At 37.4% G+C, this 19,962-nt stretch overlaps 2 protein-coding genes across 2 annotated transcripts in view; one reads left to right on the top strand and one right to left on the bottom strand.

Moving 5' to 3' along the window:
* si:ch211-10a23.2 (Galectin-related protein A-like) overlaps positions 1-19,962 on the top strand; it is a 493,745-nt gene that overhangs the window by 271,458 nt on the left and 202,325 nt on the right. The gene's annotated exons all lie outside the window — the stretch shown is intronic.
* Positions 1-19,962, bottom strand: part of pals1a (protein associated with LIN7 1, MAGUK p55 family member a) — a 163,802-nt gene that overhangs the window by 27,074 nt on the left and 116,766 nt on the right. The window contains exon 3 of the mRNA XM_028821461.2: positions 4,921-5,129. Within this exon, the coding sequence (XP_028677294.1) occupies positions 4,921-5,129 (209 nt within the window). The remainder of the gene's footprint in view (positions 1-4,920; positions 5,130-19,962) is intronic.

Below are 19,962 nucleotides of genomic sequence, written 5' to 3'. Positions count from 1 at the left end.
CTTTAATGAACTTAAACCAAACTTATGAAACTTAAATGTAACTTAAATTCTATTGTAAAAGTACAAACACACTTATGCAAATTACGCATGCAAAATGTAAAATTAATCATTTCAATCATTTGCTGCTTCCTGGAGCAGGCACAGTTTGTTCACAGGTCTGTCCAGTGTGCTGGTTTTGGTCTGCACACAAACTCTTCTTCTGAATGAATTCCTAAGATGTCGCCGACTGGTGTGGCTGGCCGTCTGCTCGTCTTGCTAATCTATGTTTTAACTTCGTTTTTATGTATTAGTTTATCTCTGCGGCCACTGTCCTATGATCGTGATTCTTTACTTAACATATTTTCTTGCTTGCTTTCCTCTCCTGAGGGGATATTATGTGAACCTCCACCTTTGTTTTATTCATCTCCTGACTTCTTCACCTGGATGCCAGTGTTCACTCGTGTCAATGAGCTGAACGCCTCTCGGACACGCAAACGCACCCGCCGCCATGGAAAAAGAGCTGGTATTGCTGTTAAACAACGCAGACTCAAGTCTAAGAGCTTGGATTCCCGATGCCTGCAAGTAGCCTATGACCCATCTTCTCCTGCACAGGACTCCATTTCTGGTCCATGGGCGCTGGATACCAGATTTAATTTCTCCATCTCAAGGCAGTATCACTCTTCCTCAGTGTGCTCTCGGGGAGTAAACACTGCTAATCTTTGCACGCTCACCCGTGCGCATCCCACAGCAAGCTCTTCTACTTCTATCAAGGCTGCTCTTTTGAACATGAGAGCAGTGTCTAATAAAACTTTTATTCTGCAAGACTTTACTATCTCAAATAAACTGGATTTTGTTTTCATCACTGAGACCTGGATTGTAAATGGTAACTCTTCATGTTTTACTGACTTGGTACCATCAGGTTATTCATTTTTAAACTCTCCTTGGCTGACTCGTCGTGGTTGGGGCAATGCTACTGTTTTTAAAAGTATGTTCTTATGTCGGAGCCTTACAAAGGGGTCCATTTACTAGCTTCGAACTGCAACTTTTTGAAGTGTGTAGCTCCCCTTTATTGTTGTTTGCTGTGATTTATAGACCTCCTGTAATTAATGATATCTTCATTTCTGAATTCTCTGATCTCCTGGCTGATATTACCCTTTCCCATGACAAAGTATTTATTGTTGGTGATTTTAACATTCACGTTTGTTGTCAATCGAAACCTTTGGTTAATGACTTTTTATCACTATTGGACTCATTTGATTTTATCCAGCATATTAATACGCCAACTCACTCTCTCGTTCACACCCTTGATCTCGTTCTTACATGTGATATTTCAGTTAATAATATTGATTTATGCAATGTTTCTTTTACTGATCACTTTTCTATAATGATGGATTTGAATATTGCTGTTGAAGTTCCTACTACTAATTGTGCTCCACGCTGTTCTCGCTTTTTAAATTCTTCTATTATATCCGATTTTAAAACCATATTCTCTAGTCTTGATGTACATATCCAATATGATGGAATCGATGATTCTGTCTTAGAATTTAATTCTTCTTGTAAAACGGTTTTAGACTCAATTGCTCCGCTCAAGATACTCTGTAATAAGGGAAGACTTGCTCCTGGCTAAATGAAACTACGCGACTGCTACACCGCGCCTGTCGAAACTGCAGAACGGTGTTGGAAAAAAGATGGACTGATTGTTTCTAAACAGATTTTTAGGACTTCTCTATTCAACTTCCAGGTTTCAGTTAAGAAAGCTAAACATGACTTCTTCGCTGATTTAGTATCCTGTCATTCTAAGAATAGTACTGTTCTTTCAAGTGAGCAGTTTCTTTCATTCTTTGTCAGTAAAATTGATACAATCCTCTGTGGTATTGCTCCAACTGGCTATGAACTTCCTACTGTTAATCATGGGATTGTCTTGGAATCTTTTGATCTTGTCTCACTTTCACAGTTAAAAAGTACTATTGACACCCTTAAACCTACTCTCAGTCCTCTTGATATTGTACCACCACGCCTCTTAGTAGCCTTTTTGCCTTTCATGTTTTGGGTCCACCTTTACTAGCCATTACTAATGATTCTATTAGTGAGGGGGTTGTGCCCTCATTTTTTAAACATGCTGCGGTGCGTCCCTGTCTAAAAAAGGCAGAATTAGATCCTGGAGTTTTAGCCAATTTTTGCCCGATTTCCCATGTGCCATTTCTGGCTAAAATATTAGAAAGAATTATTTATTATCAATTGGTTGATCACCTTAACTCCAATAATTTATTTGAGATCTACCAATCTGGCTTTAGGCATTATCATGGTGTTCAGACAGCCCTCCTGAAAGTATTTAGTGACATCTCTATTATTACTGTCTCAGGTGGCACTGCAGTTCTTGTCCTCCTTGACCTGTCCGATGCCTTTCACACTATTGACCATGAGATATTGCTGATGCGGCTTGAATATCTTGCTGGACTTAAAGGGGTTGCTCTTAACTGGTTTGGGTCATATCTAATTGGTAGACACTTTTCACTGACTTTAAATTCCTCTTTTTTGTCTACTGCTCCTCTTAAATGTGGTGTCCCTCAGGGATCCATTTTGGGTCCTATTTTATTCTCTATATACCTTCACCATATTGGAGCTATTTTTAGGAAATGTAACATTTCTTTTCACTGCTATGCTGATGATACACAGGTTTATATTCCCATCTGCAACTCTGCAATGAATCAACTGCACAACTGTCTTTTTGAACTAAGATCCTGGATGGCTAATAATTTTCTTGATCTGAATCAAAATAAAATGGAGGTGCTTATAGTGGGTCCATCAGCTAAAGCCCAAATTGGTCTTGGACTTCTCGGCTCTTTCTCTGTCTTTTGCAAACCTCAAGTCCACAATCTTGGTGTTACCTTTGACAGTAACCTCTCTTTTGAGAAACAGATTAATTCCGTAGTCAAGAGTTGCTTTTTCCAGCTTCGTCTTTTAGGTAAGATCACGCCTTTTTTTTATCTTCTAGGGATCTTGAGATAGCTACTCATGCTTTTATCTTTTCTCACCTTGATTACTGTAACTTGCTGCATTCTGGGATTAGCAAATCCCTGATATGCTGGTTACAGTTGGTCCAGAATGCTGCCGCTCACTTTCTGGTTGGGGCAAGAAAGTCTGATTCTGTTTCTCCAATATTAGCTTCTTTACACTGGCTGCCTGTCAGTTTTCGAATAGATTTTAAAATCTTGTTGCTAGTTTTTAAATCTTTACATGGGATTGCTCCTGCCTATTTATCTGAATTGTGTGCTTTACACCAGCCATCTAGAGTGCTTAGATCTTCTGGTCAGTTGTCTCTTGTTGTCCCTTGTAGCAAGTGTAAAACTAAAGGGGACAGGGCTTTTGCAGCTGCTGCTCCTCACCTGTGGAACTCTTTACCTCATTACATAAAAGAGTCGTCTACAATTGAACTGTTCAAAACAAGATTAAAGACTCATTTCTATTCACTTGCTTTCCGTGACCTTCAGTAATACTGATGGTTTCCTCATTGTGATTATGTAATCATACATCTATTTATTTTATTTATGTTCATTTATTTTATTTCTATTAATGTTATTTATGTTAATTGTATGTTTTCTTCTTTTATTGTAAAGCACTTTGGCCACAGCATTCCTATGTTGTTTTAAATGTGCTATATAAATAAATTGACATTGACTGCTCCTTTTGTATCCGGCACTGTCTTGATGACTCATCCCATTACTCAGGGGTTACGAGGTGTGACTTCTTCGCTGAAGAAGCTTTGTAATAGTTTGCACAAAACCAGTACCAAAAACCAAGTCAGAACTTTGTGCTTGGGCCCTCAGAGCTTTCTTTAAACTGCTCGTTTATAGCCAGATATGTATCAAACATACATTGTAGTATTAAAGCAGAAATGTTAATTTAAAAACATTAAGCCTCCTTTTACCTTATTAAATGCTGCCCCATGTTCTTCCAAAAGTGTCTCCCGACCAAAATTCTCTGCTTAGAGATAAGCACCGCATCATGCGCAGACACTGTCAAGGACTTTGGCTCCCTTCACATAATTCATTCATTCACCCATTCAGAATGTATGTTGTAATTTTAACACTGCAGGTATTAACAGCATTTCAGTTAATTCAGTAAGCTGTAGATGGCAAAGACTTTTTCTGCCAAGATCTATACATTTGAATTAGCTGCCTGCTACTGTAAAGGATGCAAGTGGTCTGAGCATTTAAATTCAAGCTCAAGACAAAATGCTTTTATAAAGAGTGTCCTAATCAGAGCTTCTGCACTATACTGTACTGCAAAAGTGTGACAGTACATCACAGGGCCAACTAAGAAACACCAATTAACCTAACATATACCTTCTGGATGTAGGAGGAAAACCCGAGAGTCTGGATAGACAATATGCAAACTCTACCAAGATAGAGACTATGCCAGTATTTGAACCCTTGATTTAAGCGGTGAAGAAGCAGCTTGTCTGCTAGTTAATTCTTTTGAATAAAAAAGTATGGCAGTCATTATGATGAGTAGGTAGCAATAATGCTTCCTCATCCAAGCTGCCATCCCTTTTCACAAAATGAGAGTTTAGAGTGGTTGAGAATGAGTCGGATCTTCTTTCATATGGATGATCTATAGCATGACTTCCAACAACATTTAGACAAATTTTATCTATAGGTGCTCATCAAGGCTGTTTGGCTGTCTGTGGAATCTCCTCCTGTCTGCATTTAGTTAGATGACAGTGAAATTCTTTAACCTAATTAATCTGTAGATACAATTTTAGAAGTGGAACACATTAAGGAACATAAATTAAAGTGGAAATAAAGTTAAATTATATGTATTACTAAGTATATAACACACCCAAAACTTGATACACATGCCCTACCTACCATGTAAAAATGGACCAATATATACAGTATATGTCTTTATTTTTTTCTCTCCTGGTAGTCCAATACAAACCTCCAAAGACAGATCCTGTGCACTGGATGCAAGTGGGTACGGTGGGCTGGCTTTGTTCATGTGCGCGGCCACAGAATTATGTACCCGAAATGCATTCTGGAAATCAGCATTATGGACCAACTGAAGGACAACTGCAATGTCTTCTTGGCTCTGAGAGTCTAGCAGGCTATGCTGGATGTGTTTCAGTGATGCAAGCAGGTCTTCAAGTTCTACAGAAAAAAAGAAATGCAGAGGATCAATACAAGCTAAGGGTATGATTCATCAAGACTCTGAGAACAGCTTAGTCTATGCTGTACTTCTTAAAAGTTATATGCAAAAAAGAAAAAAAAAGAAAAGAAAGAAAGAACATAAAACCAAAACAAGAACATTTTATCTTGATTGTTTTGTAAACTATATTGTAATAGTTTTTCACTGTTAAAAATGTTTTTAAAGATAACAAACAGCATGTTGAAAATAAAGATGGGCGCATTGCTGGTACACAATTTAGCAAGGAATAGTTGAGAACATCACATAAATTTTTAGAACAGCAGACATTCATGGTCAGTCAAGTGGTATGGAGTGTGGTAGTGGTTTTTAATGTTAGTAATGGACAGGAGAAGCATGAAGTGTTGCTATAAATTATATTGGATGGAGATTTGTCAACATGCTAATAGGCAGAAGGCTAGAAAAATCGTAAGTCCCTTTTGAGGAGAGGATGATCAGATTATGTCAATAGTGTTAATGAGATAATCCATGGTACTTTGCTGTAGTGTTCTTTCATCAGCAAACCATGGATAACATATAAATAACTATAAATAACTCCATCAAATTACAAAACCTACCAGGTAAACGTATCACTTTGACAGAGCTTGTTTAAGAACCTGCATATCAGTAATACATGAAATCTCACCTTTAACCAACGCGGTCAAATTGTGAAAGGCCCTGCATAACAAATGAGTAAATTTTGAAGCTCTTGGTGCTGTTTGTGTGCATTTGCAATATTGCACACTAAAGTTAAAGCTGATTTTAGGGGTTGTACACTTTAGCTTTCTGTAGTCTTCAACATTTTCTTTGCCTTTCCAGGTTGTTGTTTCTTTTGGCACACAAAATACAAAATGAAACTAACAGAGATTAAGGTTATTATGTGAAATGGTGACAGAGCATCAAAAATGAGAAAGAAAACAATGCAAAATTAAAATCAGCTTGGTTTATAATTTAAACCACCATAAAGATTTAAATGAATACGGAGGCGCACTGTTGCTTCCATGTAAAAGGAAGTTTGTAGATGGGGTGAAAAATCTACTATCAACTTAAGTTTGTATTCTGATTCTATGACGAAAAGTTGATTTCAACATGGTGTCCCTTGCTAAATTATAGCATATTCAGGGCAGAGCATGTATTTTTCTATATCAAGAGCTGCATTATATTGAAACAGTACTGAATAACAAGTATGTGAAAGTACATCCAGACTGAATCTGCAAGTAATCTGTGTCTTACACAGGAAACACAAGAATGTCTCCAGTAAAATCAGATGTGAACTTGCAAAACATATAGAAAAGGAAAAACATAGTCGCCTAAGGTTTTATTGGTACCTCCTCAAAACGAGACTAGAGGGCATGAACACAAGTGGAACTCTTGATGGTACCGATTTACTAGAGGGCTACGCGGCTCTGTCGTTGATTGCACCAAAGCTGCACATTTAATTCAACTGAAGGCAATCACTTCCACCACCCCTCACCTGACGGTGGAATAAAATTAATGCCGGAGAAGTGGACATGTTCATTATTATTAAATTGTTGTCTTCATAAAATACTGTAGAGTGTCTAACAAAGCAGTAGATAGTATAGCATTTGGTGTTTCTATGTTTAGAAGTGGAGGTCACCTTCATGGTGTGATAGATAGATAGATAGATAGATAGATAGATAGATAGATAGATAGATAGATAGATAGATAGATAGATAGATAGATAGATAGATAGATAGATAGATAGATAGATAGAGAGAGAGAGAGAGAGAGAGAGAGAGAGAGAGAGAGAGAGAGAGAGAGAGAGAGAGAGAGAGAGAGAGAGAGAGAGAGAGAGAGATATTCCTCCCACAGTCCAAAGACATGCAGGTTAGGTACACTGCCGATCCTAAATTGTCCCTAGTGTGTGTGTGTGTGTGTGTGTGTGTCCTGCGGTGGATTGGTGGGTTTGTTCCTGCCTTGTGCCCTGTGCTGGATGGGATTCCCTCCACCTGACCCCCATGATTCTGTGTTAGGATATAGTGGGTTGGAAGATGACTGACTGACTGTACTGTGAGAGCCATTAACTACTCTCACTTACTGGATGCTTGACTAATTCAGTCAAGGGAATACACACATCCCTGAGGTTGGGAGAAGAGGGGGAAAAAAATGAGTACCTGGAAGAAATGGCATGCAGAAACTGAGATAACCTGAAATCTTCCAAACTGTTTTCAACTGAGTTTCCTGATGAATATACTGTTTGACTGCTCATGAATACCAACATCAATATTGTGGCACACAATATTTACTCATCTAACATTGCTAAGCACAATTAACTTTAATCTGCTCATTTTTTTTAATTAAAAATTACCATTTTGAGGTGTTAAAGTTTATATCACAGATGGTGCATACAAGGGTGGGAATATCCAATAGACAGTGGATTAAGCATTAAGGGAAGTGGCAGTTTACTTTAAGTTTAGGCAGACAGACAGATATAAGTTTATTTGTCCCCGGAGGAAATTAGGCTTTTTACAGAATCTCTTGAAATAAATAAATACACAAATAGGTAGATAAGTAAGTAAGTAATCAAATAAATATACAGTGCACACACACTTTGGTCTGAATGACTATAAACCAAGAAAATTAAAAAGAAAGAAAAGTTCTGACTTGGCTGTCGTGCAATTCATTTTTATGATTATTTATTGGGCAGAATTCTTGAATAAAGATATCTTACAAATTTCATTATACATGCAATGCACTTGAATGATAACAAAGTTAACACACTACAGAAGAAAATTCAATGCATAGCGCACAAAAGCCTACTATTTCAAGGAAATCTTGACTGAATATTGATTATAATTTTTAAACACTTTAGGTTACATTCACACTACTATGCTTTCATTTAAAAAAAATTACATTGTTTACAAGAGTATCTCTGCCCACACAAAAATAACCAAAAAACGCATATGATGTAGCCATTTGCCTACTCTGGGCACATGCACATCAGCAGAAACAGGAAGATGAAGTGTCCTCCTTGAATCAATGGTTATGCCGCCAGCCACAGAATTTATGGAGAAATAATGGGACTGCTAAATGATTTGCCTTTTGCATGGTTATGCAGTATTCGAACTGTACAAAACACAATTTACATGTATATAGGTGAGCAACATGACAAATGTATGGGAAAGCAACTGTTCAATGTCCACTTTATTGGAACACTGTTTTCTTCTGAGAAGGGTGACCAATCAGAGAATGAGAAGTTGTAATGAGCAGCATCCAATCAGGAATGGGCCAGGGAATAATCATAAACAAACCAGAGATCAATCAGAGTTTTCATTTTCAAAATTTTACATTTTCACTCATCTAGGCTGCAACACTGAGCCAGCATATAGCGGAGACACAGCAGATAGACAGACAGACAGACAGACAGACAGACAGACAGACACACACACACACACACAGACTCTTTTCCTTTTATTATGGTGGACTTTCCTTTGTTGAAGGCAGTATAAATAGTTATGGACCCATGGGGCAAGTAGTAATTTTGCCACCGCCATGAAAGACTACCTGCTGGTGCGGGGTCTTGATGTCTTCATTTGCACCTGCATTAATATCAACAAACTTCAAAGATCTTCTGAATCTGAACCAGAAGTGCAATATGATGAACATGTGCAGTTCTCCCTTCACACTGTCAGTGGAGCAGCTTTTTACTCAAAAACAAACAGCTGTTCCCATCTCAGTTTCAGACTCAAACCGATATCATTATGTTCAAACAGAATGATGTACCATTAAATGCTCTATCAAAGTGGCCCCAAAAATTATTAGCTCCTTTTTCTTTGCAAATGTTACAAAGAACAAGAAATTCCTCTTCTGATGCTTTAAAAGTATGTGATATCTTAGCATCTCATGCTTTGGGACTTGATTTTTATTTTGAAATACAGTACATTTAAAATGTATAAACTAGTATTTAACTTGAATTACAGAACAAATTAACGATGAACATTGAGGATCAGCAGCATGTTGTCCAGGTTATATTTAGAAATTAAGACATTTAAAAATACACTCATATCAATGATATCTCCACTTATTGGAGAAGCAATGCCCAAGACGTTTAAAAGCTGCATGGTGGAGACAGAGAGTAAGCCTCAATCAACATTAAAAGGTGCCGTGACTCATCAGCTGCCACCATTTCTACAGCCACTGGGGACTTTGCTGACATTTCCAGGACTGCACACACATTTGACCCAAATTTGTATTCAACCAGTAATAAAACAGTTAGCCCATCACATATAGACGATGGAAGATTGTGGGTTCGCTTCCCGGTTCCCCCCTGTGTGGATAGCGCTTTGAGTACTGAGAAAAGTGCTATATAAATGTAATGAATTATTATTATTATGGTTATTATAAAGGTTCAAATCCTGTGACTGCCAGAAGGGATCCTACTCTGCTAGGCCCTTAACCTGAAAATTGCTCCAGAGGAGCTGAACAATGGCTGACCCTGTGCTCTGACCCCAAAAGTCATGTGAAAAGACAATTTCCCCTCAGGGGTTAATAAAGTATACAAAAAAATATCAAATAAAGAATAAGAGTCAGTGAATTCTAATCAGTGGGTGAGGAGACTGGCGCATGTTAAACAGGTAAAAAGCTGTTAGGAAAATGTTTCATAACATTTCCTTACCATAAAGGTTCTACGCAAAGTGAAAACTGTGACTACTCCAAGCAGTGGTCCACAGATTTGCAATTCTGAAGTCTGATGACCAATAAGGCCCATATCTATGCAGATGCCTTTGGCATTCCTGAAGACTACTGTGATTACTTCACTTATTAAATAATAATTGATGTCCGCTGTCGGGTATTCATTGATATAATGTATATGAATGTATACTGCATTATTGGTGATTAATAAATAGTTGAAGATATTGGCTAGCACATTAATAACTCCTTAAGTAAAAAATCCTAATAGGCAAATCGCAAACAATTTTATTCTCAAAGCAGGTTGGTCTTAATGCCTTTCTCTAGTATGTCAAAAATAATGAAAGCCAAATTCTTTTGGGTTTCAATCTCAGCTCCTTAGCCTCCAAGAAATACTTAAGCCGGCCTCAGGCTGCACAACATCAGCATTCTTTTCTGAATTTTCAAAGTTTTTTCCTCATTATAAATGGCTAAAGTGACTCCAAACATGATAGTAGACTGTGACGAGTATGCGACGGTTCATGATTTGTGAGAGCGACAAGCAGCATACTGTTAACTGACATCAATCAATACATCACATCAAGAAAATCTAAAACTGACGATACTCAATAGTGCCAGTACTTAAACTCATACTCTTTTAGACAAAACATTTTAAATACAAGGGCATGTTTAACGTTACAAACAGATCTCACTTTTCACACAAACACAGCTTTTTGCACAGTAAAGCTAAAAAAAAAATAAATGGTTGTATCAACCTTGCCAGTTGAAAAATATTCCTTACCAAATGGCAAAGGCAGTACTTATTATTTTATTGCTTACATGGTGACCTTTCATTTCACACATAACACTTGGCAAATGCAAAAATAAGAAATTTGTCTCACCCTCTGTAGTGGGTCTAACATTCAGACTGATGCAAAATAATTGAGCGGCCAACGTGCATAGCTTCCTTTCAGTAGTCCAGCTTCAGCCATTGATGAAGAAGTTAGTGCTCGAGCACGGGGGAGGGAGCACGAGCTGTCACAAGTAATGAAAGGATCAGAGGTGGGAGTTTTAAGGAAACAGTCTTGTAGTACAGAAAACAAGATTAGGGAAGCTTATCAGAAAGCCAACAACGGCAAGGAAAGGTGCTGAATAAGAGCAGAAAATTTATCATATAGCCAAGGTTCTTGCGTCGCATTAGTCCCAGCAAAATGTAACTGCTCAGCAGTTCAGCTACCCTGAAGCCATGACTCCCACTTACCAGAAAAATGCGCACTGAAGGACACCTAAGACGTTAACAGTAAAAGTGAGGAGATACTGCAGGCCAAGTTCAAGTTAAATTCCCTCTATAAAATCAAATATACTCTGCTTTAAGGCCATGTTAATGAACTCATTAGGATGTTTCATAAAAGAAGAAAAAGTTGGCCCAAAAAAAAAAAAATTGCATTTTTTTTTATTTTTTAAGTGAAGACTAATTAAAAAGTCCCCCAGTTTTAGATAAACAAAGGCTGAAATTCCAAATCAGTAATGAAAATTCCAGCTGAAGCCAAATCTTTGAAATCACTAGGTCTAATTTTAATTATTTCATGTATATTTGTTTTAGTAAAATTGCAGAAGGTCTAAATCAAATCAATTTAACATTAATGATTTTCAATGAAATTGAACTAACTAACTCCAAGTCGAAAAAATATCACTTTATTATCTAAGTTAGTCTTTTCAAAGAAGACATATAAAAAAAAATGAAAATAGTTGCTTTATATACTTCATGCCTGACATGGAATACAGATTCAAACCATTTATTAAGCTTAACTTGTTTAAAAGAATACTCCACCCAAAAATAATATTTTTTATTTCTATACTACTTTTCAGGGTGGCGCAGTGGCAGCGGTGCGGCCTCGCAGTAAGGAGACCTGGGTTCGCTTCCCAGGTCCTCCCTACGTGCAGTTTGCATGTTCTCCCCGTGTCTGTCTGGGTTTCCTCCTACAGTCCAAAGACATGCAGGTTAGGTGCATTGGCGATCCTAAATTGTCCCTAGTGTGTGCTTGGTGTGAGTGTGTGTGCCCTGCCCAGGGTTTGTTCCTGCCTTGCGCCCTATGTTGGCAGGGATTGGCTCCAGCAGACCCCGTGACCCTGTAGTTAGGATATAGCAGGTTGGATAATGGATGGATGGATACTACTTTTCCTATGTAGCTTGTAGTGATTGAGGAGAAATATTTTTAATCACCTTATGTTACTCATGTCGCGTAATCCACTTGTCATCTGGTCGTATACTCACAATGTCCACATGTATCTTTATTACTAAAATTTTGTTTAATAAACTACTTCCTGTGAACGAAAACTGAATGCGCTGAAACACGAATAAGCATCTGAATCACAGACTCTCCTACTGTCGTTACGTTTATGTTTATAGCCATAGCTGGAATACTTTGGGATTATTTAGCAGCAGTCTGCGAAACTGAACCTCTGCTTGTTGGATTATCGTAGTTATGCCCAGGTATGAGGCAGATCATTTTACTGTGAATGTTTTCACTAGCTTTTCTTTAACCTTTAATCTTTAAGTGTACGTATCTCTTAATGCATTTTGGAATGCTGATATCACATGATGCACAATGTTAGCCAATGATTAAACTGTTACTAGGTGGGACTCATGACCAGTGAATGAGGGGGAGGAGGCAGGTCTTCAATCCAAATGCTTGGTCACAGCTGAGCATGTTCCATTTTCATGTACAAGAGAATTTTTGTAAAGTGGTTTATTTAACAATATTTTACTAAAGAAATACAAGTGTTTGGGTGACTATGAGCATACAACTGTCTTGACTTTACAAGTGGGCTCTGCTACTGTATATAAGTAACGTGAGGTTTTTTCACTGTCAGTTTTGACATTGGTTGTTGCTATCCAAGTCAGGCTTCTTCTACTTTGAAGTGGCAATGTTCCAAGCTCCCAAAGCCAGTTTCCACTGCCAGGATCTAGTCCACTTAGGTCTTTCCCACCTATGCCAGCCACGCAGCTGCCATCCCACTAGACCTTCACCCTTCATCCCCCAGGTAGTGACGAAAATAACTCCCCAGCAAACATCACTTAAAGAGTGGGTCCTAGTAACCCTATCCCAGGAAGGCTAAACATTTTTCCAATTTGTAACATCATGAGGGTGACCATGATCCTAACTGGAGCACAAAGCTCCAGACTACCCAGCATGCCTAACGTGCACAAGCCCCACCACCACAGTAAGGTGACAGTGCAGTATAGAGCTGTTTAGAATCAGCAGAGAATATTTAACACCAAGACAGGTTAAATACAGTATGTAACAAAAAGTCCAAGTGCACAAGCTTCTATGTCATATTTTATTTTTTGCACAAGTTAATTCAGGATTTACTTTTCTCTCTTTATGATAATGATGATAATATACTTTTTCACCATACATAATTTCTTGTGTTAGGATTTTGTCAACTTTCTCTCTAGAACCACAGAGGAAGAAAGAAACTTTTCTGGCGTCAGAGAGCAGAGTCAGCTACTTTGTACAGTGCCCCTGGAGCAAGGGCAGGTTAATGGCCATGCTAAAAGTCCCAAAGTAGAAGCTTTCCTTTTGGCACTGCCAAGATAATCTTTTGCATAAAAGGCACAATAAGAATGAATATTTGTGGTAGTTACGTTCTTGCCAGCTTTGCAAGGTGGTTTGAGGTAGTGCCACATATACATGTAGTGTGCACATTGATAATGCAGGACTTGATAAAGTCAAGCTTCCCCACTGCACTCTCCTCCCCAATGGCCATTTTGGTCCATCTGAAACACTGACTGGTTGGCCTTTATAAATTCCCAGTTTTGATTTTAAAGATTTATTTCAATTAAAGTAGATCTACCCACCCATTTCCTGAAGTACTGGAAAGTAATTTTTGACATATTCTGTGTTTTTGACTGCTTAGGTGCTATCCAAGACCATTCTTAAACTGAGATAGTTTTTATTTGCAACTGAATATATACTGGACACTAAAGTACTAAGGGTTTGTCAACTTTCACTAAAAAGTGAAACAACACACAAATTATAGACCTATTACTGACCGTAGCTTTATTGAAACATCCTACCAACGTCAGCAATGTGGTACTGAAAAATTTAAGTTAAACTACAGCCAGTGCCAAAAATTAGACAGGTCACATTCTCAAATCATTCAATGTTCACAAGTTACAAGCAACGGTTTCAGTGCATAACGCATAATCCACATTTTCTAATCTCTATCTTTTTTTGATGCCTGGGTCAGGAATTACAAAGAGGTTACTTGTGATCAGACTTTCAAAAAAAATTTTTTTTTCTCTATACAGAGCTGCAGATCCAGTCATCTGTGGGGAGTTAATGAAGCCTGTAGCCGCTGACCAAAAGCTCTTCTCAACAAAATATAGGTCACCACCATTAAATTGCCTTGGAAAATGCTCAGTAAGTCTTTTCTTTTACAGTTCTTGGCAAAAGAGGTGCAAAATAATGAGCTATCCAGAGTTTATGCATTTTGGCTGTCATAGGCCTCAGAGCGATAATTCTTTAAAGACCAATAAGTTTACAACTCTCACGATCCCACCATTCACTATACACTTTATATACAAAATCCAAACACATGTGCCTGACTATCATTACATTCAAGGATTTAAAAGAGTTTAGTTAAACACACTCTATCCAATATATAAATTTTGTTAACAATAAAATATGGCACATGTATTCACATATGAATAATAAACTGAACGGTTTATTAATAGGTGTTTGTCAGCCAATACATATTCACCCAAATCGACCTGCAGCAGTTACTCTTTAGATTGCCAATAAGCTCAGACAACAAGAGCTAACTTCTAGATGTTTTTGTGTTTTCACAGTTTCAATGAAGCCCAAGGCTCAGTTTTAGCAGACAGATGGAGGGAAACATTATTTACACTTTGATTACATCAAGTACAAGCAATACTGTCATACAAAGTATAAAAAGAATTTTTGTTGGGTTTATTTTTTATCTACTTGTTTAAGAATTATGTTTTTTTCTCTGCATTAGTTCACACTGTGACTGAAGCATGCCAATGTGATGATATTCAACCATATGCTACTGCTTTTCATTATGGATCACAGTTTCCAATTAACACTGAATACTGACAGTAAATGAGTGCATTAATTATTAATTAAGTAGACTTATGACTGCGTTTTAGACAAAAAGCAACTATTGCCCCCCCCCCCCCCCCCCCAAAAACAAAAGACAACTAAAATGAATAAGAAAAGTCAAGCAGTACTTTAATATCTGTGTGACAACCTAATCCTCAAAGGTCTGATCCATTTTTTAGCGTTTTGCACTGTTTATGCAATCTGCCTGTTGTAATTTTCAGAAATGATTAGTAGCATCATATATGCATTACAGTTTAGTAAAAGAAAGAACCAGTATAAATAACCAAACATTGGTTAAATGCCTTTCAAATTTTGACTGAACCAATAGTTTTGGGTATATAGCAAAGACAAGCTATTATATTTTCCAATATCACTCAACATTATTCAATCACACTCAATGCATTATTCACGTATTTCTTATATCAGGAAATTGTAAAGTTATTCACATGTCACACTGTTCAAAAACAGTTACTGTCCAGAAAGAGACAAAGTGGCATATTACATTCTTTGCATACATCTGAAAGTACAATGTATATAATGCAGCAACGAGGAATAAGGAACGTGGATGTTTTGGACCTCACAAACAGAAGAGAAGCTCATCTGCCTGATGTCTCATATTTTTCATACCACGACAGATTAAAAAAAAGTAATAAAAGGACAGAGATTGTTGTCCGAACAAACTGAAGCTATTAATCCTTCGTACTGCGCTGGCTCCATCAGGCAGTGTGCTATTGGCTGTCAGAAAAATGGGCAAACACAATGGCACTGGAAGCTCAGCTTTCAGTCAGTAAAGCAGACACTAGTAGTTGTTTAAACTGATATGATTCAGTGATAAGATCAGTGGCCGTTAAATCTGACAAACCCCATTACAAGAAGTGTCTTGATATGTTCATTGCATTAAAGAGGGTAAAGAAAAATACAGTATTTGCATGACAACACCGGAACGAGTGCCAGTCTATTTCCTTCCCTGTGTCCAATGATGCTGATATCAGGAACAACTACAGTCCTTTGTTTTTACGGTTTTTAATTGATCCTGTTATAAAGATCAAGTTGTTTTTATTTTATTTTTTTCATCCATTCATGCATTTTCTCAACACACTTAAGTCCAGTACAAGGTTGCAAGGGGCTTCAACAAGTACAAATTAGGGCGCCATTCCATCTGTGGGCACACTTATCATAATAACACCCGTATTCACTCACATAAAACTTTCCTCACCAAAGCAGTGAAAAAGTTCCACAAGTTAAAATAAAATAAACAAAAACTACCATTCACAGAAAGCACTTGAATTTGGTACATACAGTACTTAACAATACAATCTAAACTGCACCACCACAGTTTAACACTTTGTGCCAAAGGAGCCACGTCAGCACATTAATTGATTAATGGTGGGGGTGAGAGGGGGGCCAGTGAAACTGTAATCTGAGCAAGTCTGAAGTAAGTTCTGCTGCCAATGTTTTACTTCACTGTGCCAACTGTAGAAACTTGTGAACCAATAATTGAGTACAAACTCTTTTTAACAAAGAGCTGAAGCAGCAGTCTAATATAATATTCTCAAACCCACTTAATCTGAATCAGGGTTGGGGGACCAAAGCCTATCTGGGTAGCATTAGTTATAAGGCAGGAAACAGCTGTGTCCATTGCAGGGAAACTATGATGTAAAATATGTGGGCATACATTTGTGCTAGTAATGTGAATAAAAACATTTAAATGACTAGAAGATTACAAGATGAAAACAATTTATATATATATATATATATATATATATATATATATATATATATATATATATATACATACACATATACTAGCAAAATACCCACGCTTCGCAGCGGAGAAGTAGTGTGTTAAAGAGGTTATGTAAACATATATATACATATACATATATACATATATATATATATATATATATACACATACAGTATCTACATATATACATACACACATATATATATATATATATATATATATATATATATATATATATATATATACATATACACATCCACATATACATACAGTATATATACAATTTTCATATCTACATATATATACATATGTACATATATATATACACACATATATATACATATCCACATATATATACACATATATACATATCCACATATATATATATACACATATATACATATCCACACATATATATATATATACACATATATACATATCCACACATATATATATATATACACATATATACATATCCACATATATATATATACAGTGGAACCTCTAGATACGAGTTTAATTCGTTCCAGCACTGAGCTTGTATAGCGAATTTCTCGTATCTAGAACAAACTTCCCCATTGAAAATAATGGAAATCCAGTTAATCCGTTCCGCACCCCAAATATATTAACATAAAAATCAATTTTCCTAACAAATAACACATAAATTATATATACTGTAGTCTACCTTTAATAAATAACACTGGTAAATAATATAACTGATTATTAAAGAATCAAAACAGGTGTCCAAAGTGCAGTAGAGCATTCAATAAATGTTTAAATAAATAATCCTTAAAACAGTTGTGAAGTGGAGGTTTAAAATACACAAGAATAACAATCCTTTAACACGAGGTTAAAACGTCAAAAGGATGCAGTCTTTAAAAAACAGACGACAATCCCCGGTGCGTCTTCTCTGTTAGCGTTTCACCTGCGGGCTCTGCAACAGGCGAGACACTCTTAATGCAGCTGACCTTCTCTACACCGTCCTGCTTCAGCTGTTTGGCTCGCCTGTTCAGCTCACTGTTCAGCTACACGCGAGCCTGCTCTCCTTCCTGCCCGCCCGCCCGCCTGCCTGCCTGCGCGCGCGCGCTCTCTCTCTTCTCTCCTCTCCTCTCCTCTCCTCTCCTCTCACTTCTTCTCCCCCTTAACCGGCTCGCGCTTCTCTATATATGCGGGGAGGACATGGCAGCTGCAGCCCATCAGCCACAGGAACAATCATGGATGTGGGCAGTTTCCCACCTGTGCACTTAAGTGAGAAACGCAGACACCGCAGATCGCGGCTCGCAACTGCTACCACGCCCCCCAGGCTATACCCACAGCCTGGCTCGTGGCTCGTTACGCGAGCCAATGCTCGCATTTAGAACAGAAATTTTTGCTCATACTTTCCTCGTATTTTGAATTTCTCGTATACAGAGGTGATCGTATCTCGAGGCTCCACTGTATATATATATATATACACATATATACATATCCACAGATTGCTAAAATATAAAGTGCAATATAAATAAAATTTATTATTATTATTATATATATATATATATATATATATATATATATATATATATATATATATATATATATATATATAAATATAGACATACATATATACATACATACATACATTCATATCTATATCTATATATATATATAGCCAAATTCCGTGAAGTACTGCTTTTAAATTTTAATTAAGAAGAAAAGAAAACCTTTTTAAATTGAGGGAAAATATACCAATAACAATTTGTTAAGGATCTGTTTTTTTGTGAAGCTGCCTTTACACAGCCTGTCCGCTGTTTTATAAACGAACTCCATATAAGGCCGTCCTTTCTCCTTGCTTAGCGGTTCTGTATTGTTTTATTGTTCGTTTATTACGATTGTTATAGTTATTGTGTAGGTATTTGAGACTCACTTTTCTGTTCAGGTACGCATTTCCTTTATGTAATCCGCGGATTCTCCGCTATTTTTTGTTCGTTTATTACGATTATAGTTATTTATTGATTCCCTTGTTTAGCTGACTGCCTGCTCATATAAGGCGCTCTGCTGTTTTTTTGTGAAGCAGTCTTTACACAGCTTCTCTGTTGTTTTATAAACGAACACCATATAAGGCCATCCTTTTTCCATGCTTCGCCAAGGAAGCAGCCTTTTTATTTAATCCACGGGTTCTCCGCTGTTTTATTGTTTGTTTATTAAGATTGTTATAGTTTTCTTTGTATACCACGTTGTCAGTTCAGCACTCCGGTTGTAATATGACCAAGTTGTGCAAGCTTACTGTGCTCTCTTGTGTGATGTTGCGATGTCCACGGCTTTATTTAATGTTAGCTAAGACCCGGCACTTAAAAGTTTCTCACTACAGCAATTTTAACTCTGTTACAAAGTGATCCAAAGTCTCGTTTATACCTCGTGTCTTCTCATTAAACTTGTATGTCGCGAATATGGTATTGCAAACGGCAGCGGGAGCGTTCCTATAAACTTAATTTAAACTACGGTTTACACCGTGCTTTGTTTCCGCAGTAGCTGCACTTATGAATATGCTTGTATGCGTCACTCGCTCGCATCTTATTGTTTCGCTGCCTTCTCAATTGTGTAATGAGTGATCACTCATGCTGCGTTCAGTCACTTCACGTGAGCCGCTCTCTTGTGTGATGTTGCGATGTCCACGGCTGTATTTAATGTTAGCTAAGACCTGGCACTTAAAAGTTTCTCGCTACAGCAATTTTAACTCTGTTACAAAGTGATCCAAAGTCTCGTTTATACTTTTGTCTTCTCATTAAACTTGTATGTCGCAAATATGGTACAGCAAACGGCAGCGGGAGCGTTTCTATAAACTTAATTTAAACTTACGGCTTCTATGATGTTTGCGATGTCCACGGCTTTATTTAATGTTAGCTAAGACCCGGCACTTAAAAGTTTCTCGCTACAGCAATTTTAACTCCGTTACAAAGTGATCCAAAGTCTCGTTTATACCTCGTGTCTTCTCATTAAACTTGTATGTCGCGAATATGGTATTGCAAACAGCAGCGGGAGCGTTTCTATATACTTAATTTAAACTTACAGTTTACACCATGCTTTCTTTCCGCAGTAGCTGCACTTATGAATATGCGTCACTCGCTCGCTTCTTATTGTTTCGCTGCCTTCTCAATTGTGTAATGAATGTTTTCTTCAGTGCTCTTTGGGGCTCTTCCTTGTTTTCTACGTACTGCGTTCACAGTCAGTTCACGTGATTACGTGGGAGGCGTGATGACGCGATACGCAACTCCGCCTCCCAAGGCCATCGAGCTGCAGTCTATTACAGTATATGGA

The sequence above is a fragment of the Erpetoichthys calabaricus genome, chromosome 16, assembly GCF_900747795.2.
Source record: "Erpetoichthys calabaricus chromosome 16, fErpCal1.3, whole genome shotgun sequence".
Lineage (NCBI taxonomy): Eukaryota > Metazoa > Chordata > Cladistia > Polypteriformes > Polypteridae > Erpetoichthys > Erpetoichthys calabaricus.
The sequence above is the reverse complement of the archived record's forward strand: the minus strand, read 5'-3'. Positions and strand labels throughout refer to the sequence as shown.